The sequence below is a fragment of the Nelumbo lutea genome, chromosome 6 (assembly GCF_056320005.1).
Source record: "Nelumbo lutea isolate HS-2025 chromosome 6, American lotus-T2T, whole genome shotgun sequence".
NCBI lineage: Eukaryota > Viridiplantae > Streptophyta > Magnoliopsida > Proteales > Nelumbonaceae > Nelumbo > Nelumbo lutea.
In genome coordinates, this window is record NC_142689.1 from 15,105,005 (window position 1) to 15,130,522 (window position 25,518).

The 25,518-nt window shown below is 40.3% G+C and overlaps 1 protein-coding gene across 20 annotated transcripts in view; it reads left to right on the forward strand.

Annotated features, from left to right (window-relative positions):
* Nucleotides 1-5,651: 5,651 nt before the first annotated feature.
* The window catches only part of DELTA-ADR (delta-adaptin), a 40,005-nt gene continuing 20,138 nt past the window's right edge, over nucleotides 5,652-25,518 (forward strand). For 8 of the 20 annotated variants that reach the window (XR_016100516.1, XR_016100514.1, XR_016100519.1 and 5 more), the window contains exons 1-2: nucleotides 5,652-8,932; nucleotides 19,110-19,286. Coding sequence is in view for 1 of the 20 variants with exons in the window: in XM_088948902.1 (XP_088805028.1) it covers nucleotides 5,987-8,920 (2,934 nt within the window). In the remaining 19 variants the exon portion in view is untranslated. Of the gene's footprint in view, nucleotides 8,933-11,029; nucleotides 11,257-19,109; nucleotides 19,292-25,518 lie in introns of those variants that run through there. The other 12 variants (XR_016100505.1, XR_016100503.1, XR_016100507.1 and 9 more) reach the window with 5 other exon arrangements.

Consider the following 25,518-nt stretch of genomic DNA (forward strand, 5'->3'; position numbering starts at 1 on the left):
CTCTTCCACACTTTCATTTGCTATTAAAATTTGGTCAACTATTTGTCTACCATGAACAAAAGCACCTTGAGCTTGACTTATGATGGAGGGAAGAGCCTTTTTGATCCACAAAGATAAGACCTTTGCCAGTATCTTATAGATGCTTGTTATCAAGCTGATTGGCCTAAAGTCTTTGGGATGTTTGGCATCTTTCTTCTTAGGGACCAGGGCTAAAAAAATGGCATTTACTCCATGGTTAATGACAGTTTGTTCCTCAAATTCTTTGAAAACTTCTAACAAGTCTCTTTTAATTATGTTCCAATAGTCTTGAGAGAAAGCCATAGTAAAGCCATCTAGCCCCGATGCCTTAGATCTATCCATTAAAAAAACTGCTTATCGGATTTTCTCATTCTCAAAACTCCTTTCCAACCATAATTTCATCTCTTCAGACAGTGTAGGCCAATCCAACCCAGCCAACTCCACTCGACTAGCTAGAGGTTTCCTTAATATAGATTTGAGGTGCATTACAAAACAATTAGCTATTTCCTTTTTCTTCCATTGGCCATCTCATGAAAAAAATTGGTATCCTATCACCTTCTTTTATCCATTTATGCTTAGATTTCTGCCTCCAAGATATCTCTTCTCACAAAAGAACCTCCTCTAATTCCTTTTTCAACCTCCACCTTAATTCTCTTTCTTGAGTATTCATGGTCCATTGAGATTCCTTCTCATCCAAATCATCAGATTGGATTTTTGTTCCTCTACTCTCCCAAAAAGGTCCCTATTCCATTCTCTTAAGTTCCCCTTCAAGCTTTTCAACTTCTTATGAAACCTTACCCCTTTCCACTTCACCCCCCTCATATCTTGATTCCACCAATCCTCAATCTTTTTTACAAAATCTGGGTGTGTTAGCCACATATTTTCGAATATAAAGGGTTTGGGTCCACTTTTGAAATGTTCTTGTCCTAGCTCAATGGGACAATGGTCAGAGGTAACTCTAGGTAGAGCTTTGGATAGTAAGTCTCTCCAATCTCTCCAATGATTTTCCCAACTTTCATTAATATCTGAACGGTTAAAACTGATTTAAACAATTTCTCAACATCATTGAGGTTTAGAGTTGATTAGCTAGGGGGATGTGATGACTTGTTTCACAACTGTGCCATCGGTTTTCTCTCATAAATCCAATGTAGGACAATGATTGATGAAGAAGAATTCAAAGACCTCACGATTTCATCATTTTTTTTTGATAAATTTCTTAAACCACCCTTATGGTTTAGCTATTGTTTGACTACTGTCTAATGCTACCCCTGCTGCGGAAAAATACCATTGTCATTAAATATTGACGGAATAGCTGAAATATCCATTTTGCTCTTTAGTCAAATTACTTTTTTGACCTTCATTGAAATCCTGGCTGCCTTTCTCATCTCTGCCAACCGCTTCTTCCTGTACTCTTCAGGGCATTGGTCATTGTCAAGATCAGGATCGTCTTCAAGCTCCTCTTCAGTTTTCTTATCAGTGCATCTCTTGTCTTTGGGTTTTGAGTCTTCGTCTTAAGAGGGAGTGAAGGGGGGAAGCTTGAAAGGAGCAGGTTTGGGAGGTAGGGTTACCTAGTTTTCTCTGTATATCATCGTCCCACTGTGTACTCGCTCCTTCAACATCCTTGTATGCAAAGTGATAGTCCACCATAAATAGAAAGATTAAGAACCGCTATGTGGTTTGAAAGCGACTCCACTCATACTTAAATCGTCTTAGATGGAAGAAATGAATGTGAAAGTATGGGATCTTTATCGCAAAGGCTGTTGCCCGTCAAGAGGCTACTGGTGGAAATGATGACTTTTTTGAGGAGACTATTGGGAGAGAAGATTCTAGTTTATGACCATGGGTTGCTGAATGGGGTTTAGGGTTTATTTTTAATCCCAAAATGAAGGTTAGGGAACGGTTTCCGGAGTATGGTGCACGGTTTTTGATAGAAATAGACTAGCCGGTGGGTGGCGATATATTTGACAAACGGTTTCTAGGCATTAATGTTGAACGATTTGTGGGAGAAGCATTTGTGGTTGAAGCATTCGGGAATAAGGGCTTTGACAAAACAAATCAAAGAAGATTGTGAGATCCATAGGCAAAACAGATTTGAGTTATTTTTCTTTCTTTTTTTATTGATATATTATGGCTATGCAGCAGCCACCGTCTCGCCTTTACTGGGTGCTTTCGATCCCGATTCTGTTGCCGATGCATCTTTCTTAGATAACAAATAACACTTCTCTTTCTGTATTAGTGATGATGGCACATTTGGCCCTTCAGTGAAATTGTGACACCTTGTCACGGGGTAGTTCTACAGTGGAATAAACCCATGCGGCGTCTAGGCCAAGGTAGGCCAGGACAAGCCTTTTTACGCTTAGAGGCTAGGAGTTGCCCAATGGGATGGCTCCACCAAAGTCAGTAGCACTGGATCATGACCTCAAGTCTAATGGTCGGGGCACTCTCTTGGCTCAAACCGGTCCATGGGAGGCGTTGCTTATGTGCTAAAGGGAAACAACCATAATGCAAGGCGACCATGCGCCGATGAGGTGACTTGGCATCGATATGAAGGGTCTCCTGTATGCCGATGATGACAGGCACCTGTTTGCCATGATGATAGGCAACCGCTTGGGCCGGAATACACCCGTGCGCTAAGGGCAACGGGGTAGCTCACTTAGCTTAGGCAAGGGACTGGCGTGGTGAAGGGACATGCTTGAGCCAGGTCCGCATGCCAAGCCTCCCATGAGTGTCGGTAGCGCAGTGCCGGTCCAACATGTCCCCATGAGCAAGTGTGCGCCCATGAGGAACCCTGGTAGCCATGCTAGCCGTTAACCAGGGCCGCCCCGCAAGGGGATGAAGGTCTAGGAGTGCCAAGGTTAGGCACCCAAGGAGGTCGACCACCCCTCTTTTGGTGGTCTACCTGAAGATGACATCATTTCTCTCAAAAATCTTATAGGCAAAAATGACGGCCATGTCCCTAACGTAAGCCTGCCAAGTGTAGGCAAGGCTAAGCCTGTTTTGAACCGTAACAACCTAGCATCTCATGCAAACCAAGTGTAGTCTCTTGACAACTGGGCAGCTCGGCCAGCTTGGCAGAGCTTGCCACTTACAGACAACTCGGCATAGGTAGCTCGCCACTTCGTAGGTAGCCTGGTGTCTTATGAAGAGCTCGCCACTTAGGGGCAGCTCCACATAGGCAGCTCGCCACTTAGGGGTAGCTTGGCGTATCGCAGGAAGATCTCCTACCTGACAACCGTACCTAATAGATCCGGAGACTTACGCCCACGTCTCTCGCTAGGCGGCGTCGTGCCCGCCAGCCCTGAAAGCTGTCCCTTGACTGGCAGAGCCGTGCTCTGCAGCAGCTGCCTGCACCTGCCACCTCAGCTCTAGCAGTAACGGTTGCGGCAGAGAGACAGAGGTAGTTACGCCTGACTTGACAGAGATTGTTACGCCTGATTTGCAGGACACCACTATATAAGGACTCCGACCCCCAAAGACAAGGGGGAGAGAATGAAAAAATGGAGGTAATCCCTACTCTCTAGCTCTCTCATTTCTCTCCAAGCTCCCTACAATCAGAATGTTAACTTAGGCATCGGAGAGTCCCCACCGGGAAAATACCCCCAGGTCTTCTGATTCAGTTCTCGTAGGTTCCTTATCTCCTGCCGCTTACAAAGAGGAGGAAAAGATGTAGTTCTCGCAAGTCCCTCAGCTCCCGCCGCCTACAAAGGAGAGGAGATCACCTCATGCAGAGGGTAGTCAGGTTGCGCTACACCAGGGAAGTCCACCATCCCCTGAGTTACAAGCCGCCTAGGAGCAGGTCAAATGACGAGTCCACCCAAGTCGCTCACCGCCAGGGAGCTCGTCACTAAGTAGCTCACCACTAGGGAGCTCGTCACCAGGTAGCTCACCGCTAGGGAGCTCGTCACCAGGGAGCTTATCGCTAGGGAGCTCGTCACCAGGCAACTCACCGCTAGGGAGCTCATCACCAAGTAGCTCACCACCAGGGAGCTCATCACCAGGCAGCTCACCACCAGGGAGCTCATCACCAGGCAGCTCACCGCCAGGGAGCTCGTCACCAGGTAGCTCACCGCCAGGGAGCTCGTCACCAAGTAGCTCACCGCTAAGGAGCTTGTCACCAGGTAGCTCACCGCCAAGGAGCTTGTCACCAAGTAGTTCAGCACCAGGGAGCTCCACCATCCTCTCTTGGGAGCAGGTCAAATGGCGATGCACTTAGCCAAAAAAAATGATATATCACAAAAAATTGGTACATGACCAGAAACAGTTATATCAATTATAATTATTGTAAGTTTTTCTTGAAATTGATGCCAACAATGGGATCACTGCCATTCCACGTGGGGGCTGAAGGCAATGAAGCTAGACCAGAGAAGGAGAGAGAGAGGGAGAGATGATGGAAGGGTTTATTGTTGCAACGAGTTGCAGCGGTAGTGATGAAACAAAGGAAAGAATGAAGGGGAAGAAGGAGAGAGAGAGGGAGAGATGATGGAAGGGTTTATTGTTGCAACGAGTTGCAGCGGTAGTGATGAAACAAAGGAAATAATGAAGGGGAAGAAGGAGATAGAGATAGAGAGAGGGACCGAAAGTGGAGGGGTCCGCTATTGCAATGAGTTGTAGTGGTTGTAATGAAACAGGGGAGAGAATGAAGAGAAACCGAGGAAGGAGGAGGAGAGAGAGAGAGGGTGGACTAAAGATAAGGGTAAAGCTAGTCAATTGTTATAAATAATAGGGGTAGTGCTGGACAATAGTGAAATAGTAGGGATATACTTAGTCAATTGGTTAAACTATAAGAGTAGTTTAAGAAATTAACCCTTATTTTTTTCTATAATTTAGCTTAAGGGTAAATTTGAAATTTTCATCTTTTCCGTATTGTAATTTAACATTAATCTCAATTGTAAAAAAACTTAAGGGTAATTAAGGAAATAAGTAAATAGCAATTCCATTTCCTAAACGTTAGGCTCTATTTGGTTTGTGAGATGGGGATGAGAAAAAGGGAATATTTCAAAAATATTCCATTTTCTCATATTTGGTTTGAGGGAAAGAGGGGGATGGGGTGAGAAAAGTGTGGGATATTGGATCCCAAAATCATGGATTTGGGGTCGCACACACCAAAACCATGTGACCCCAGTGGAAAAATGTAAGAAACCATTGTTCATTCTCTCTTTTGGCGAAACCAGTGACGATGACACCCTTCCCCATTCGAACCTAGAAACAGAGCAACGGCGGCAGCACCCCCTCTCAGCCACTCCCTTCCTCCCTCTCTCCTCTCTTCTTCTCTTTCTTCTTCTGGGTTCGCAGACTTAGATCTAACTTCTGCCATGGTAGAACTCAGATCTAGGTTTGCAGACATAGATCGGAAACACTCCCTTCCTCCCTTCCTCCTTCTCTCCTCTCTTCTTCTCTTTCTTCTTCTGGGTTCGCAGACACAGATTTGGGTTCGTGGACTCAGATCTAAGTTCTTCCATGGTAGAACTTAGATCTGAATTCGCAAACACAGATCGAAGACACTCCCTTCCTCCCTCTCTCCTCTCTTCTTCTCTTTCTTCTTCTGGTTTGCAGACACAATGTTTTCTTCTCCCTCACCTTCTCTTATCTTCTCCTTGAAATAGTTTTTTCTTATTATTTTCTTATGTATAAAACAAAACAATGGAAGAGTAGATTTTTACACTTTCGCATCCCATCCCATCCCATCCCATCCCATCTAAATCTTCTCACAAACTTAGGGATAGTTTAAAGATTTCCCAATAGAAATTGACTTTAGTGGATGAGGGCATTACGGGTATACAACAAATTAAAAAGAGCATTATTGGACGATAAAGATTCGATCCTGGGCTAAAACTGAAGCAGTAAGCTTGAAACTCAAATTCGATCATCGACTAAACAGTAAGCGTGAAACTCTCTCCCTTTTCTATGTATCGAAAACCTTTGTTTTTCACTAAATTCGTGTCCCTTCCTTTCTCCAAATCCTCCGGCCATGTCGGCTTCTTCTATAATGGAGTCACTGTTCCAGCGCTCCTTAGACGATCTAATCAAAGGCATCCGTCTCCAATTGATCGGAGAATCGAAGTTCATTACTAAAGCCATGGAAGAGATACGGCGAGAGATCAAAACCACTGACTCCCAGACCAAGGCGGTCGCTCTTGAGAAACTCACATATCTAAATTCCATCCATGGCATCGACATGTCGTGGGCAGCCTTCCATGTCGTAGAAGTCATGAGCTCGTCCCGTTTCGCCCACAAAAAGATCGGATACCTCGCTGCCTCACAATCCTTCAACGAGGGCACCGATGTTATCCTCCTTATCACCAATCAGCTCCGAAAAGACCTCACCAGCACCAATGAATTCGAAGTAGGTCTTGCACTCGAATGCTTATCTGTTATTGCCACAACCGATCTTGCTAGAGACTTGACACCAGAGATCTTTACATTGCTTTCTAGTAGCAAAACTTTTGTTAGAAAAAAGGCTGTTGCTGTAATTCTGAGAATTTTTGTTAAGTACCCAGATGCTGTAAAGGTATCTTTTAAGCGTTTGGTTGAGAATTTGGAGAATTCAGATCTTCATGTGATGTCTGCGGCAGTTGGAGTCTTTTGTGAGCTAGCCTCAAAGGACCCGGACCCCAGGTTGTATCTCCCGCTTGCGCCAGAATTTTATAGGATTTTGGTTGATTGTAAGAACAATTGGATATTAATTAAGGTGCTTAAGATTTTCGCAAAACTGTTACCATTGGAGCCAAGGTTGGCAAAGAGGGTTGTTGATCCAATATGCGAGCACATGAGAAGAACTGGGGCTAAATCACTAATGTTCGAGTGCATTCGAACTGTGGTCACTACTTTGACTGACTATGAATCTGCAGTGAAGCTCGCAGTTGAGAAGATTCGGGAATTGTTGGTTGATGATGATCCAAATCTTAAGTATCTTGGGTTGCAGGCGCTTTCCATTCTTGGGGCTAAGCATTTATGGCCAGTGTTGGAAAACAAGGATGTTGTGATAAACTCTCTGAGTGATGCGGATCCAAATATTAAACTCGAGGCTCTGCATCTTGTGATGGGTATGGTGTCTGAGACCAATGTTGCTGAGATCTCCCGAGTTTTGGTTAACTATGCACTTAAGTCTGAACCACAGTTTTGCAATGAGATTTTAGGATCTATCCTGTCAACCTGTGGTAGAAATTTTTATGAAATTGTTGTTGATTTTGATTGGTATGTTTCGCTTCTCGGGGAAATGTCAAGGAACCCACATTGCCAAAAAGGTGAAGAGATTGAGAGTCAATTTGTTGATATTGGTCTAAGGGTTAAGGATGCCAGACCGGAGCTTGTTCGTGTTGCTCGTGATCTTCTGATTGATCCTGCCTTGCTTGGTAATCCATTCTTGCATAGGATATTGGCTGCTTCTGCTTGGGTGTCTGGAGAGTATGTTGAGTTCTCAAAAAACCCATTTGAACTTATGGAAGCACTGCTGCAGCCACGCAGTAGTCTTTTGCCGCCATTAATAAGAGCTGTTTATATACACTCTGCATTTAAAGTTCTGGTATTTTGTCTTCATTCTTATCTTGTGCAGAGGGAAGTAATTCATCCATCGTCTCTTGGTGATTTGGCAACAGGAATGCCTGATTTGGGTTTTGGCATAAAATGCGTGGAAGTTTCTGATATTGCAAAATGCCAATCTGCTGCTGATTGTGGAGATGATGATGAATTCAACCCAAGGGTTTCAGACATATCAGTGGAAGATTCCACTATGGAAACTACGAGGGATATAACTGTTCATGAGGCATCTTCATCAGTTTCTTTACAGAAGGAACCTTTTACTCATGAATCTATTCTTAATCTGTTAAATCTGGTCAAAATGGCTTTAGGTCCACACTCAGGAACTGATGAGGTAGAAGTGCAAGACAGGGCACAAAATGTACTTGGCTTTATTAAGATGATAGAACAAGAGTTACATGGTCTTTTGGGTGAAGAGAAAGGGAATTTTGAGATTGGAGAACATAAAGTCCCCAAAATTATTGAACTGATGTACAATGCCTTCTCCAAGGAGCTGGGGCCAGTCTCAGTGAGTGCTCAGGAAAGAGTTCCAATTCCTGATGGGCTTTTGCTGAAAGAAGATCTTTCTGACTTGGACAATATGTGTGCAGATGTTCTTAAACCTCCATCAAGTTTTTTCACTACTGGAAATCCTCAGTTTGGAGAGAGAGAAGGTGATTCCTTTTTTAACCTGCATGGAAAGGAACCGGAACCATCAACTGAGTCAACATTGTTGCTTGTGCAACATCGGAAACAGCATGGATTATATTATCTCCCTTCAGATAAGAACGAAACTGTATCCAATGATTATCCACCTGCAAATGAACCCCCATTGTTGTCTAATCTTGTTGATGGTACTCAAGATCTTATGAAGCTTACAGAGCAATCATTAGCATCAAAAAAGAAGTCAAACCATGCAAAGCCACGACCTGTGGTGGTAAAGTTGGATGATGGAGATGAATTGCCTGTTTCAGCCACAAAACTAACAAAAGAGTCAAAAGATGATTCACTCTCAGGTGCTCTTCGAGACATTCTTCTAGGTGATAAGGTGAATCCCATGTCATCCCAAAGACAACCCTCTGATAAATCATCTGGGAAGAGAGAGAAAGAAGCTTTAGTTGATAGTGGATATGCTTCCAGGTCAAAGCAAAATCTTGGTGATGCACAACCTAGCCATGGAAGCTCAAGTTCTAGAAGGAGCAAGCATCGTAGTCATGGTAAAGAGAAACAGAGAAGTCCTAGAAGGAATAATGAGGGTAAAGAAGATACTCAAAAAGACAAAAAGAAGGGTAGTCATCACCATCGTAGACATAATACTCGGCAAAGAGCAGATGGGCCTCCAAATGTGATTTCACAAACTCCAGTTATCCCAGATTTCCTCTTGTAACATTAAAAGTTGGTGAGTGAATCTGTTTTGAATTTAACTAATTTTGTATTTCGTGTGACTGTCATGTTTCCATCCTTGTCAGTTCTATGTAGAGCAGATACTTCTTGTTTCTCATATGGATGTCAAATTTTCTCAGAGTTTATAGGATCGATCTTTCACATGTATTGAGACCATTTTGAAATGATACATTCGATCATTGAGGCTTGTTAATGTGTTACAAGAACATATATTGACTCTTTTATTTGTTATTTTGAATTACTTTATGTTATGATTTGAAGCTATTTATTAAAGAATGTGGAGTAATTTGGATTGATATACCTTGGCCTCATGTATGTCACAAAGTAAATTTTACCAAGAAAGCACCCTTATTTATGAACACCAAACATAGATATTGACATATATGATCCTCTTCCATGATCACTTTTCATTGGATTGATACCTTGTTGCAAGATAGAAATAAGCATGAATACCCCCTTGACAATAAGATATTGGCTATGCCTCCAAAATATAAGCACCCTCATTTACAAACACTAAATACAGTTTTACCATTTCATTTTGACATGGTACATATTTCATTTTGAATGAAATCAGCCTTTGGACTTTGTTATGGTCTTAAATGATAATGTGCTTGGCTTCATGCGTTCCAATAGTCTTAAGGCTATTTGGTATATTGGTCAAACATGTAACAAATGATATCAAAACCTACCAACATGTCTCAAGTTTGAATCATGGAGAGGGCTACCTAGAATAGAGTGAAAGGTACCACAGAAAGGGCTACTTGGAGCAGAGTGAAAGCCACCAGAGGGAAAGGGCTACCTATTGCTAGAGTGTGAGCCCTTGTGGAGAGGGCTACTTGCCACTAGAGTGATAGCTGCCCAGAGTGAAGCCGCTGAGATGCTGGCCGTGGAAGCATGGTGGTATGCTATGGTCCTAAATGATAAGCGCTTGGCTTGACACATTTCAACAGTCTTAAGGCTTTTGGCATATTGGTCAAGCACGCAACAGACTTCCAAAGCAAAAAAGGTAGTAGCTTGATCTTGGTGCTACAACCTTTTCTTTCTTTTTTTTGAACTTCTTTCTCTATTAGTTTGTTGAGTTCCATAGCTGGTATAGTAGCTATTTTCTTCTTTATTGTCTTGGAAAATTTCCCTTATTTCTCTGCTGAAGTCTATGTCCAGCATTACTAGCTTGAACCCCCTATGTTTAAATTCTTAAGTCTATGTTCAGCATTTTTCCTTATTTCATCCTTAATGCCCCATTTTTAAATTCTTTTAACTTTGCTTGAACCCCCCTATTCCATCATGCACAAATTGGTTCACCATTATCTCTGCTTGGATTCAAGGTCACCAATGATCATTTTCTACAATAGTGGCTAGTAGTTGCCATTAGAAAAGCTATGCAAGTGTGGCCTAGAGTTTTCAATTTTTGCTTTCTTAAGACAAAAGGGAAGTTACAAGAATGATGATATGATTTGCTTTCGGATTTTGTTCTATATTAATAGTGAAAAAAGTAAAATTAGTATGGCATCTTTGAAGGAGAACCCAATCTTACCATGATCCTGATGTTTGCACTTAAGATTTGGGCCAGAGCCCAAATGGGAGCCCATCTCAATCCAGAAATGCATTATTTGAACTTTAAAGTTTTTCTTATTAGCCTGATTAAAGTCTTGGTTGACCAAAGGCTAGTCCATACCTGATTCTACTGACTTTAGATAACCCTGGGCTGGTAGGTGTGAAACTTGGGTTAGGTTAGGTTGCCTCTTTAAGTTAGGCAACCCAATTTATACCCCTATAAGGCAGCCAGACCAAGGCAGCCAGACCAAGTTGGCTTGGCCCAAGCTGGTCCATCCTAGTTCAACCAGATTGGGCCATTGAATCCAACTCTAGTGGGCAGGCACATTACTATGAAACTGTGTTATCAGAGAGCCAATTATGGTTGGTCAAAGCTGATGCTTTATGGGCTTGTTTTAACTGCCAACATATATATTGAATATGATTTTAGAACTGCCTTTTGAAACCTATAAGACTGTTAGAAAATTTTTGAAGAGCATAAAATTATTGGGTGTTAATGAAATTGCCTGGACTTGATTCTTCTAACTGTATTTTTCAGAACTGGGGTTTACAAAATGAAACATTTGAGGGCATTTTGTTGAAGGTTGTATGGTGGATTGGACAGGATTGATAAGATCCTATAACTTTTCCAAGTGGACAAGGGTGGTCAGCAAGTGCTATTTGGCTGATTTTGACACTTTATTGACAGTCTATGCATAATGCATTCCAAAGGATGAGAGGGGTGGACTTGGGAATAACCACATTGGAGAAGCAAGCCAGTGCTCTGTATGGTTTGGATGTGTGCTTATTTTTAAATTACATTTCTTTTGATTTTTTGTTTTTATTTATTTTTGGTAATAAGCATGCAATCTTTAAATGAGACTCTTTTTGTTTCATTTCAAATTGCTTTTTAATTTTTTAATTTCAGTTGTCTGTAAGACGTAAGCATCATCTAAAGGGGGTGTTTACCAATGTGTATACTTTTCCTTTCCAAGTTGTTTGAAATACTGACCATAGACACATTGGCAAACACCCCCTAATTGTTCTAGTCCAAATTTGAAACCCAATCCAATTTAGGTTTGAATCCGGCGAAGCTACTAATACATTCATATAAGGTTAACAAGGAAGGGTTGGCAGTATTATGAATCCTGAGGCTTTTACTATGGACCCCAACACAAAGTGCCTTCATGCACACCAGACTCTCAATAATCACTGCCCTAGAGCTTGTGAATTGTTTAAGCCTTCTGCATGAAGGGTCATATCCTTATCATGTCCCTTTGGTAATGTGACTGATACATGCCTTTTGTCATGTTTGGTTAGGTGACATTTACGTCACCCTTCTATATTTAAGTATTCAAGAAGAAGAAGAAGAAATGTTTGGGAAGGCGTATCAAATGGAGTGCCCCCATCCCCAAAAAGCATATTTTATTGAATTGGGCAAAGTTATATACGATTACATAAATGCCACTTATTAGTGGACAAATAACAGGATAGCCTATATACATCCTATTGAAATATAATAATACCCACCAAACATAAAAAGGAAATAAAATAACATGGATACATACAACTCTATCTACACTCCCCCTCAAACTGATGTGAGGACAACATCAGTTTGCCCACAAGGAATTCATGGCATGTACAAGTCATGGCTTTAATGAAGATATCACTATGCTGCAGCTTAGAGGAGATATGAGGAAGTGTGATTGTCCGTGCTATAAATTGATCATGAATGAAATGATAGTCAACCTCAATGTGTTTGGTGCATTCATGAAAGACTGGGTTGGAAGCAATGCGAATGGCACTCATATTATCATCTTATAAGGGTGTAGGAGTAGTGGGGGGAAACGAAGTTCCTAAAGAAGGCCCCTAAACCACACTATTTCACAAGTAATAGACATAGCTGGATATTCAGTTTGAATAGAGGATTTGGATACAATACTTTGCTTCTTACATTTTCCATGAGATAAGGGAATCCCCAAAGAAAATGCACCACCCAGTTGTAGATTGACGTGTATTTAGACATCCTACCCAATCAGCATCAGAGTATTCTCGAAGATGAATCAAAGATGAAGAGGGAAGAACAGTCCGTGGTCAAGAGATTCATGGATATACTGGATAATCTTGTGAATCACAATGAGATGAGGATGATTAGTGGCAGATACAAACTGACTAACCACTCGAATAGCACGAGCTTTGTCTAGTTGGGTCACAGTGAGATAAATAAGACTCTCAATCAGTCTACAATATAGAGTAGGATTTTGTAAAAGTTCTTCGTAGATCATGAGATAGTTTCACATTGAGTTCCATAGGAGGATCAACTTGCTTGGAGTCAGTCATATTATCTAGTTGAATTAGGTTTTTAGTGTATTTTCTTTGATTCACAAAATGACCTCTTTTAGATGACTACGCCTCCAAACCTAGAAAATATGTCATAATACTGAGATCCTTCATCTTGAAAGAATGCTAGAAAAATAATTTGAGTTGTTGGATCCCTTCAAGATCATCACCCGTGATAAGATGTCATCTACATAAACAAGCAAAATGGTAACACCATGGTCACCAGAAAAGAACAGAGATGAATCGTAGTCACTCTAATGATAACCGACTTTTATAAGAACATGATGGAAGCACTCAAACCAGGCACATGGAGCTTGCTTCAAGCCATAGAGAGAGTTCTTGATTAGTGATTTAAAAGGCGCGCCTTAGGCGCAAGGCGAGGCACATACCCTGAAATGCGCCTTGCCTAGGTCCTAGACGCAGCCCTTTCAAAAGGTGCACGCCTGGTGCACCTAGGCGTGCCTTTTGAAAATTTGACGCTTTTTTGCTTTTTTTGAACATAGCGATTGGGCTGGGGGCTCTGTCCCCGGACCCTCGTGCCACACCCCTCGAGGCAAGCCCAAACAAGTTCATGTTAGGTATTAAATTCTTAGTTTTCACACAAAAAATAATGATTTTATAGTTTTAATTGCTTTTTATGCAACATTACCAAATTGGGGGTTCTACTTCGCTTAGGTTCGCTCGCTCACCGAAGCTTTGACAACCTCCAATTTGGTAATGTTGCTCATTCATTCATCCTAATAAAATGTCTTCGTAAAAAGCAATTAAAACTATAAAAACATTATTTTTGTGTGAAAACTAAGAATTTAAGACCTAACATGGACTTGTTTGGGCTTGCCTCGAGGGGCGTGGCACAAAGGCAGCTCGTAGAATCAAGAATGTAATATGTTTTACATTACATTAGCTACTTGATGTAATGCAATTGAGTGAAAAAAGAGATTAGAGGTTTTACATGCTTGAAAATGTTTTATATGTTTGATTTTATTTTTAAATTTTCATTTGAATATGCTTTACATCTTATGTTTATGTATTTTAATTTTAGATAATAGGTTTTTTAAAACATTTATTTTAAAATTTAAGTTTATATTTTTTATTAATATTATGTTCAATATTTTTTGAATTTTCTGACATTTTATTTTTATTTTTATCATTTTTCTGTATTTTTGTGCCTCGCCTTGCGCCTCATGCACAAATTGACCCCTGTGCTTTTTTTGCGCCTTGCGCTTTTAAAACACTGTTCTTGATGCGACATACCAAGTGTTGATCGGTATAGTACCTAGGTAGTAGTTTCATTTAACCAATTTCCTTTAGATTACCATGAAGATGTGCATTGGTAACGTCGATCTGAAAAATAGATCAACCACAAAGAGCAGACAATGCAAGAGTTAGATGGACAATTGCTATTTTGACAACTAGAGCAGTGATGATTGACAAACCATCCATTGGAGGAGCAACAGGGGTGGTAGTACGTGGGCATCTCAGATAGAGCTACAAAGAAGCATTAAAAGATTGATCTTGAGTTGAAACATCATCTTGTTGTAAATTAGGAACATCAAAATCATGAAGAACAACAGAGGAAAGACTTGGGCATTTGGCCACTTGTTTGAAATAGGAGATTTGTTCAAGAAAAATAACATTCATTGAAACATGTACATGACGAAGAGTTGGGTCATAACAAAGGAAACCCTTGTGATTTGAACTAAACTCAGAAAGGTACACAAAGTAGATTGGGCTAACAACTTGTTACGTTCATGTGGAGGAAGACAGAAAAAACCACAACCAAAACGTGTAGAGTTGAGTAATTTGGAGGACGATGATATAATTGCTAAAATGGAGAAACATTGTAAAGAGTAGAAGACAATTTATAGGATATACTGAATTTGCTATGCATTAGTCTAGAAGGAGGGAGAAGCACCTGAATCCAGAAGTGTGTGGGTCATTTCATGGAGATAACAATTCTTCCTCTTTACTACATTGTTTTGTTGAGGTGTGCTAGGACATGATTGTTGGGAAAGAATGCCGTCAGTGCCATAGATCTTGAAATTTAGTCTCAACTCTCAACCAAAGCATGAAAAATTTTAAAGTAAGGAAAAACTTTATCTCAAGAAATAAATCCATGTGAAATGAGTATAATCATCAATGAACAATACAAAATATTTGAACCCCATTTGAGACAAAACAAATGCAGGCCCCCATACATCATTATGAACTATTTCAAAAGGGGAGGATGAATGATTATGTTTAACAGGAAAAGGTAAAATAGTACTTTTTCTTAAAGCACATGTAACACATGATTTTACTGATGATGCAAAAGGAGGTAACTTTATTTTTCTTTCTCAAGAAATAAATCCATGTGAAATGAGTATAATCATCAATGAACAATACAAAATATTTGAACCCCATTTGAGACAAAACAAATGCAGGCCCCCATACATCATTATGAACTATTTCAAAAGGGGAGGATGAATGATTATAGTACTTTTTCTTAAAGAACATGTAACACATGATTTTACTGATGATGCAAAAGGAGGTAACTTACTCTTCAAAAAACCAGAATAAATGATTGTAGTTAATTTATCACCATGAGGATGACCCAAAAGATGGTGCCAAAGCTACCAAAAAGTATCGTGAGAAGTCCTAGAAGAAGCAAAAAAAAAAAAAAAAAAAAAAGAACTAGGTGGTGTAGAGTCATGTTCAACCTTAAGACCTCTCCCTATCACTCTCCCAGTAAGCTGGTCTTGAACAAAATAACCATTATGTGAGAAATGAACATCATATCCATTATCAACAAGTTGTCCAACTGAAATCAGACTGGTGTTTAGGTACAAGAAATACTTGCTTTAAAGACACTAAGCTAAAAGGTGAAGCAGAACAGGTCAAATTGTTAGTGCCAAGGATTTGATGTCTGTCACCATTGGCAGTGACAATTTGATTATTACCAAAATAAGAGGTATACATTAGACTAGGTGAGAAACAAGTCATGTGATTTGATGCTCCAGAATCAAGAACCCAAAGAGGACTAACAGGTGAACCAAAGTAGCAAGGCTTACTGGAAAGTCCTATAGCTGTAAAGACAGAATAGATAGCAAAAGCAATCATAATTTGACGCTGTTGTTCAGAAAGGCTGTTGGATGCTTGAGAGAATTGCCCTTATGAGGTTGTTGTAGACCTAGAAGATGTAGCAACAATTGGTGTCTCATCAGTAGTGGCCTGGTATGTTTTGTAACCCTTCTTTCCTTGAGATGATTTGGCTTTGCACTCATTTACAACATATCCTTGCCTTTTGCAATAGACATAGAAGTTCAACTTCTTGCAATTGGATGCGATGTGGCCATATTCCTTGAACTCATGATACTGCATACGAGAAAAGTCCTTGCCACATTAGGTTCTTTCTTTGCTTCAAGTACAACTTGAGTTGCATACGAGTTTCTTCCCTCAGTAGCTCTCCAAGTATTGCATTCACATCATTTATATCACCCTGAGTGAGAATATTATCCCAAATCATTTCAAACTCTGGATGCATTTTTGTGAGAAATTGCATGACCTTGCATTCATTATTAATCTTATGAAACTTTTCATTGAAGGTAGGGTCATTTGTGAAGTATTTCCAATTCTGTCTAGAGAGAAATAAACCCTGTATATATTCAATGACTTTCTTATCTCCTTGAGTATACATAAATATATCATGCTCTAATTGAAACCTCCTAGCCACATTTATTTGTTGATACATTTTTTCCAAATAAGCCCATGTGGATTTTCCTGTCTGGAAACCTTGAAGTTGATATGTATTGGAGGTATCATCAATAGACCTTAGCAGCCAGGATATAATTCTGGCATTATCAACTTCCCATTGCTCTATTTCCTTAGCAGCTTTATCAATTGGCCTAGCCATTGTACCATCCAGAAATTTCCAAAGGTGTTTTCCCTTCACAAAGTACTGGAACTAGAAGTGCCACATGCTATAGTTCAAACCACCAAACCTGATTGAAATTACATCTGTCTTGTTTGCCATTATAACACTTCAGACAACAAAACCTTAACACCCAAGTCAAGATAACTTCTACACAAGGTTTTGAAGATCAAAACTCCTAAATAAACATCAAATATCAACTGATATGAATAATAGACCCAACTGGGAAGCACAAAAAAAAAAGTATCCGAATAGATCTGAGAAGATGCTAGGATTTTCTGGCACTAAATAGGACTAGCCCACGAAACGGAATCTAATGCAACCAGTGGCCAAACCATTCAATAATATCATAAAAAATGACCTGAAATCTAAAATCTCATGCCCTAACTCCAACTGGATGAAGAGAAATGCTAGAAATTTGTATATGTCTGAGAAAATTTGTATCTTTCACCCCTCAAATGCAACTATAAAATCCCAGAAAAATGTTTAAAAACTTTATTAAAATACTTCTCAACAATCCTTCATTCGAATCTGAACTTACAGCTTGAGTTTGGTCCACAACATGCCCTATTCCTTCAATGGTGTCATAGGTACTGTAGCTCGAACTGTAGATCTTCTCATACCAGATTCGACCTCAACCTCTTCAAAATGCATCTCCCAAAAAGCCCAAATGTAAATGACTCAGATACAATGTTTGGGAGGTTTCCTAATTGTCTTATGGCATTCATGGTACCTTGAATGAACTATAGCCTTAAATTTCTGCATTCTGTTGTCGCCTTGTTTTATTTGTAATGCCCATTAGGTTTTTGTCCATATGGCTAACATTTCTAATTTTTGATCAATAACAACATTTCATTACTTAATCACAAAAGAATTACAGAGAGGAAGATAAACTTTCTTATCTTCCAAAGGGAGCAAAACACTCCCAAGAACAAAAAGGAAAAATTACACTTGTGCCCAAAACATTGACTCCCTCACGACTCCTTGCTTAGCTAATCCATCCACAAAGGAGTTAGCTGACCTATTCACCCAGCTGACCTTAACTTCCATCTCCTGAACCAGCCACCTAAACTTTCTCCTCTCATTACTGTACATCCATAAACTGCTATTTTCTTTATTCAGCCACCTTACCACCACCTCTGAATCCCCTCAATGAAGAGTTTTCTTATATTCATTTCCTTGGCTCTTTGAACTCCTTCCAAAACTGCAACTATTTCAGCCCTGAGAGAGTCACCCGCTCCAATTGGGCCGGAGAACATGGCAGAGACAAGCCCATTTTCATCCCTAAACACACCTCCAATCCCTGATTGTCCAGGATTCCCTCGACTGCTTCCATCAAAGTTCAGCTTTAAGAAGCCAGCCGGTGGGGGAGTATAGGACACACACAAGATTGCTTTGGACTGGGTGCAGTTAGCAATCTCACCCCACTTCCTCAACAAATCAACCACTGTGAAATTTCTCTTAATTTCTCCTTCCTGCTACAAATTTCTCTTTCCTGATGATCCAATGGGTGGAATTGAAAGTTGTAGAGTTTGTCACATCCATCTTATTTCTTTCAATAAATTCCATCAGTTGCAGACAATTCAAGAACGAGACCTTTAGCTCCCCTTACTACTATGAGAGAAATCCATTCATATGATAAAATCTGTCTCCAAATCAAAAAAGCAGTTTAACAAATATAACCATAGCTGCAGAGATGGACTGTTACTTGTACCTTTGCAGTTTCATTCAGACAGAATTAGGAAATAGGTATTTTACCAAAGTGCCTTTAGCAGTAAGAGTTTGTCCCTTCAAAAAATACGAATGAAGCTATTTTTATCTATATAATATACAAGATAATGCTAAAAAAGATAGGGGTAAATTACTTATTGGGGTTTTGGTCAAATATCGAGACCTCCCCTTGGGTATCCCTATTAACTTACTCACCCCTCGTACTTTGGAGTTAAGTTACTGATTTCACCCATCAATTAGGATGCCATTAGTTTTTTGTGTCAGAAAGTGTTCAAATGACATTTAAAACTTTTAAATAGTTGATTTTACAACAAAGTTGGGATTTAGGGGTGTTTTTACTTTTCTTAATGGTGGCATTTCTTGTCGTCACCACTATATGTTATTTTTGTGGCATGTACTAAAATTGATACACATGGATATCTCACAATTATATATATAAGAAGTGCCAGATGTTAAAATTGCTTCTACATACAGATTATAATTGACACTAAAATATGTGGGTTAATATTATGTTTAAGATTCCATTTGAACCATAGATATGGGTTTGAAATCAATGGTTTAGATATAATTTCTATTTCAAGAACAAAAAATGTAGAAAGAGTGCAGTGATTTCTTCCTTCTCGTGCTCCAAACTCTTTCTGCTTATTCTTCCCTCCAGGCTCCAACTCCAGCAAGGTTTGGACCGACCATTGACCAGTCATCAACTCTATCTCTGGCATGGTCTTCTTCTTCTTCAAGCCCTGGTTTTGAGAGAAAGAGAGAGTGTGGACCTTTCTTCAAGTTCAAGCCCTTTCTGCATATCCTTTTACTGGTGTTTACTGCTCGTGCTGCTGCGGTAAGGTCCTGCTCCTCTCACACTCTTCTTTCTTCTTATATACAAAAAAACCCTATGATATTTTGAGACTGTGGGTTGTTTCTCCTCTGTTTTTTAATTTTTTTGAACTTAATTACTGACTTACTGAGCATCATTTAAGATCCAAGCATAAATAAACACATACTGGTTTTGGCTAGTGATAGCCATTAAAAAAGTTATGCAAGTGTTTTGGCTTTCTTAAGACAAAGAGAAGTTGTTACAAAAATGATGATATGATTTGCTTTACGGATTTTGTTCTATATACAATAGTGAAAAAAGTAGGAATAGTTTATCATCTTTGAAGGAGAGCTAAATGTTACCATGAGTCTGATGTTTTTCACTTAAGGTTGCGTTTGGTTGCAGTGCAAACTTTGGCCAGGTGCAAAGTTTGTACCCAGTTCAAGTTTGGTACCATTTTCTTTCATTTTATTTTCTTTCTTGGAGAGAGAAAAGAGAGAAAAGAGAGAAAAGAGAGAAAAGAGAGAAAAGAGAAAAGAGAAGAAGAGAAGAAGAGAAGAAGAGAGAGGGAAAATAGTTTGGGAGTCAAAAAGTATTGCTGGCGGTGCCCAGCTTCTTATTTATAATGATATAACATAATAATAAATGGGAGATTACATTTATACCCTTGGTGGCACATCCTAATAATAAACTAATTAAAAGAAGAAAAGAACAAGCTGACAGCATACTAGGCTGACAACACACTAACAACAAAGATAAAATAATAACACTAACAACACTCCCCCTCAAGTTGGGCTGAATATGTCTATCATGCCCAACTTGTCACACAACTCATTGTGTCGCGAGTATGGAAGCCCCTTTGTGAGGACATCAGCTAGTTGCTCCTTGGAGTTGACATAAGGAGTACAAATTTCTCCCTTTTCCAATTTTTCCCTTATGAAGTGTTTGCCTACTTCAATGTGCTTGGTCCTCTCGTGTAGGACAGGATTGCTGGCAATGCTTATGGCATCCTTGTTGTCATAGTAAAGAGACATAGAATTATAAACAGTAACTCCAAGCTCCCCTAGAACATTTTTTAACCATAGTACTTCAGCCACCCCATGTGCCATAGCCCTATACTCCGCTTTAACACTTGACCTTGCTACCGCATTTTGTTTTTTTCTTCTCCATGTCACTAGATTTCCTCCCACAAATGTGTAGTACCCACTTGTGGACTTTTTGTCATCCACAACACCTATCCAATCAGCATCCATATAGACTTCCACCTTCAAATGATTATGTTTACTAAATGGCAGACCTGTTCCTGGATACTTATACCTAAGAATCTTCTCTGCTGCCTCCATGTGTGGTTTCTTAGGGGAATGCATGAATTGGATCAGAACCCCAATTGAATAAGTAATGTTCAGATGGGTCATGGACAAATAAAACAACCTTCCCACTAACCTTTGGAACTGTTTCACATCTTTCAGAGGTTCACCATCACAGTCACCCAATTTATGGTCGACATCCACAAGAGTATCTGCTGGCTTTGCACCTAACTTGCCTATGTCTTGTAACAAATCAAGGGCATACTTCCTCTGAGAAATGAAGATGCCCCTTTTTGAGCGGGAAACTTCAATTCCAAGAAAGTACTTTAATGGACCCAGATCTTTCACCTTAAAATGAGATGCTAGGAACTGTTTCAACTTTTGTATTTTTGAGCTCCAATTTCCTGTAATGATGATATCATCCACATATACTATCAACATAGTAACTTGTTCCTAACATCTCTTCGCAAAGAGAGTGTGATCAGACTAACATTGCCTGAATCCTACTTGCTGGACTACCACATGAAATTTACTGAACTAAGCTCAGGGAGATTGCTTTAAACCATAAAGAGGATTTCTTAGCTTGCACACCTTATTTCACTTCCCTTGGCACAAAATCCTGGGGGTTGAACCATATACACCTCCTCTAGGTCACCATTTAAAAAGACATTCTTTATGTCCAATTGATGCAATTCCTCGTCAAGGTTAGCAACCAATGATAGAAGAATTCGAATTGAGTTCATCTTAGCTACTGGAGAAAACGTTTCATCATAGTTAACCCCATAGACTTGAGTGTACCCTTTTGCTACTAATCTTGCTTTGTACCTTTCAACTGTCCCGTCCGCCTTGTGTTTAACTGTAAACACCCATTTACACCCCTTGGAAGATCCACCAACTCCCAAGTTTGATTTTTATGGAGGGCATTAATCTCCTCCTTCATAACATCTGTCCATTTAGGGTATTTTAAGGCCTCTGCAACATTTCTAGGCACGGGGATGCAATCAACTGCAAATAGAAAGGCTCTGTTCAAGGGGGAAATGTGATCATAGGAAACATATTGGGTAATGGGGTGTTTGGTAGTGCATGACCTGACTCCCTTTCTTTGAGCAATGGGAATATCAAGGTCGTCCACAACCAAAATGGGAGTAGGGGTATCAATAGGTGCACTAGGGCCTAGTTCATTTGGACTTACCTCCTAGGAGTTTGAAGGTGTCGGTTGCTCAATGTTTGGTAGCTCCACATCTTTGTCACATCGTTGATCTCTACGGCGTTTACGTTGGAACTTGGAAGACACAAAAGGGAGCAGGGTCTAGAATAGAAGGAAGAGAGACTTGACGGACCTAGACCTTCTTCTCCTCTTCCACGCTACTTTCCCCCTGAGGAGAAGCATGGAAGAACGATTTAGACTCAAAGAAGGAAACATCCATAGAGACAAAAAACTTATGACTAATGGGATCAAAGAACCGGTAACCATTTTGAGAGGAGGGATACCCTAGAAAAATACATGGAATAGACTAAGGGTCTAACTTACCACGAGACGGAGACAAATCATGGACAAAGGCATGACAACCAAACACTCTCATGGGAATGGAAAATAAAGGAGACTGGGGGAACAATAACTGATGAGGGGCCATGTAGTTCAACACTCTGGAGGGCATGCGATTGATGACATAAGCAGCTGCAAGTATAGCACCCATCCAAATTTTTTTTGGTACATTCATGTGTAACATCATCCCTCGTGCTACCTCAAGTAGGTGTCTGTTCTTTCTTTTTGCAACACCATTTTGTTGTGGTGTTCTTGCACACGAGCTCTTGTGAATAGACCCATGAGAGGCAAAGAACTTATTGAGCTCACCATGGAAATATTCCTTTGCATTATCGGATTAAAAGATCTAGATTTCGACATGAAACTATGTAAACACCATCCTCTTGAAGTCTTTTACAATCTTTAGAATTTCGTCTTTGCTTCGCATGGGAAATACCCATGTATAGCGGGAGAAATCATCAATCAACGTGATAAAGTACTTGTACCCGCCCTTAGAGGTTATAGTAGTAGGTCCCCATACATCAGAATACACAATATGGAAAGGAAAACTTGATCTTTTATTTTTTATATGAAATGTTGTTCTACATTGTTTACTCAACTGACAAGTTTGAGACATTGAAAATTTGACACTGAACATGACTTAAAAAGGAAACAAAGACTTCATTATTTCAAATGAAACATGACCCAATTGGCTATGCCACAAAAAAATTTGACTTATTTGACTAACTATATGACTTTGAGGATGACATCGAAAGACCAACTTTGTTGTCAAGAATGTAGAGACCATCCACTAAACTTCCTCTACCAATCGTCTTCCCAAAAAGTTAGATCCTAGAAAACACATGAACAAGGAAAAATGGTTACACTACAGTTTAAAGGGCTTGTGATACTATTAATGGAAAGCAAGTTGATAGGAAGTTGAGGAACATGTAACACATTATTCAGGTTAAGGCCATGAGGAAGGGATATTGATCCCTGTCTTGCAATGGAGGAAAATGATCCATCTGCAAGCCTCACCATAGTTTTCAAGGCGCCTAGGCAATGGAATTTGAAAGTATAAAATAAATATTCTTACCCCTCTTAAGCTACTTTATTGGTTTATACAAACCAACATACATGTGTGCTAGCTATTAGCAATAAAATTCCATAGCTAGCATCCATGCCGACAAAAATGGGGGAGTGTAGCTAAGAAAAGAGAGAAAAATAAGGGGGCGGAGCCCCTGTTTCGTTCCCAACATAAGTTGTCCAAGAGGACGATGTGGGCTGTGTTTAAGGGGGTGGAGACCCTGTTTCAGGATAAAAAAAATGGAGGAGGGTTGTTAAAAGTAAGAAAGGAGTACCGTGTGATTTTAGGAAGGAGGAGGAGGAGGTGAAGCCCTTGTTTTTCATCCCAAAAATATTTCTTGAAGAAGAAGAAGAAGAAGAAGAAGAAGAAGAAGAAGAAGAAGAAGAAGAAGCGTACTTGGGAGGTGTTGGACTACTTGGACTGAACAATGGAAACTTCTCAGTCCTTGCTTTCTCTTCTCAGATCTCGGTTCAAAACTCTATGTCTCAAACCCAAAAGAAACTTTCATAGTTTTAATGTAAAAGAGAATTACTTTAATAAAAAAATGGTAACATACGATAGGGTGTATTCTGATAAAATAAAGCAAACCAATAAAATGATATAATACATGTGCACATTCAAAAAAATAGTAGAAATCTGCTGAATTAAAAAATATAAAAGAAAAGTAGTTTCTTGAAGAGAGAAGGAAGAGAGAAGGAGAAGAAGAGAAGAAGAGAAAGCTGCCATCAAAACTTAGTTTAACAAAACCTTCTCCCAAAGGAGTCTAGGCTACAACTGGTTTATCCTTCCTAACAGAACTTCTTGCTATTATTTTTTTTTTGGAGAGGTATGGGAGGGGAGAGGAAGTTCAAGCTGGTGGGGAAATGGAGACTAGAGTTGTTCGTTGAAGTCAAATCCTTCCTGTTTGAGCAGGGAAGGACAAAGGGGAAGGCTCTCTTGAAAATCAGAGAAGGGAGCAGGGCATCGATTCTCCTACTAGAGGAGGCCTGTGTGTGGTTGAAAGGTTTTGTAGATGGAACTGTAAATTCCTTTCGGGAAGAAGGTTGGAGAAACTCGTTGACCTGTGAGAACAAGAGGTTCGAATCTGTGCTAAAAAGGAATGGAAAAGGGTGGCTCATAATGGTCACCGAACTCTTTGGTAATAACAAAAAGCAAGTGATGTGTATTCCAGAAGGCCTGAAGCGGAGAGGGTGGGCTTCTTTCGCTTCTAATCTTCAGGCTTTTCTCTTGGAGGTCGAAGGTAGAGTAGAAGAAGCCCCTGGCTCGAAGTTTGGTTCTGTGCCCTGCTCAAAGCTTTACCCTGAAGTCTTGGCGTCCAGCTCGACTGTCCTCCGACGAGTAGCTTTGGAAGAAGGGAGTGGGAGCTAGGAGAAGAGGGTGGTCTTAGTGGCAGAAAGGGTGATAGAAGATTGGACAAAAGTCTTAGAAGTTTTGGCAGAGAAGTTGGGTTTAGATGAAGATGTAATGTTGCTGCCTTTTGCTGAAAAGAAAGCCTTACTAGATATTGGAGATAAGAATCTGTTCTTCAGCTCTTTCCTTGTAGAAGGAAGTTTGATTCAGGTCCAGAATTGGGCTCTAGATTGCAACGAAGTTGAACCCAGAGCCGGCAGTTTTTTGATTAAACTTCTCAGTCTTCCCTTCAACCTTTGGAATGATCTTATTTTGGGGAAAATTACTAGAGCGTTGGGTGGAGTTCTGTTGGAGGCTAACTTAAGAAACTTGAGAGCGGTGGAACTTAAGGTTGTTGGGATCAAACCGGAGAACTTGCCGCGGATCTTCGAAGTTCTTTCAGAACGTGCTTGGTACAAGGTCTGGTTAGCTTCAGAAGTTGAAGCCTTGCTTTGGGGAAGACGACCAAAGGTTGAAGGAACTGACGAGGTCACAGGGGGGTGTACACGTGGCCTTCAGGGGTTGGAGGGAAAGCCTGTTGTGTGCGGGGCGATTTACAGAGGAAGGGGAACTGTCGTAGGGGCGCCCCAAGTCTCGAAGCCTTCCTATTAAGGCCTCTTTTTCAATTTTTTTTGAAGAGGGGTTGTTTAAAGATGGTGGCCCGTCCTATTCTGACGTGGCTAAGTTGGGAAAGAACCGTTTGTGCTCTAAGTCTCTCTCCGAACCGGCTTTAAGGAAGGTCGAGCCGGTCGGGTCAGTGGTTGAGCCTACTTTCGGTTTTAAAAGCCCACGTGGCAATTTAAGTCATCACGTGGGGCGGGGCAGGCATAGGGTGATGATAGATAGCAACTTTCATCTATCATCGTCTAAGTCTCGCCCTCTCGACTGTGGAGGGGCAAAGTCAGCGAACAAGGGTGAAGGACGCCGGCCTCTGTGCTGGGTCCGACG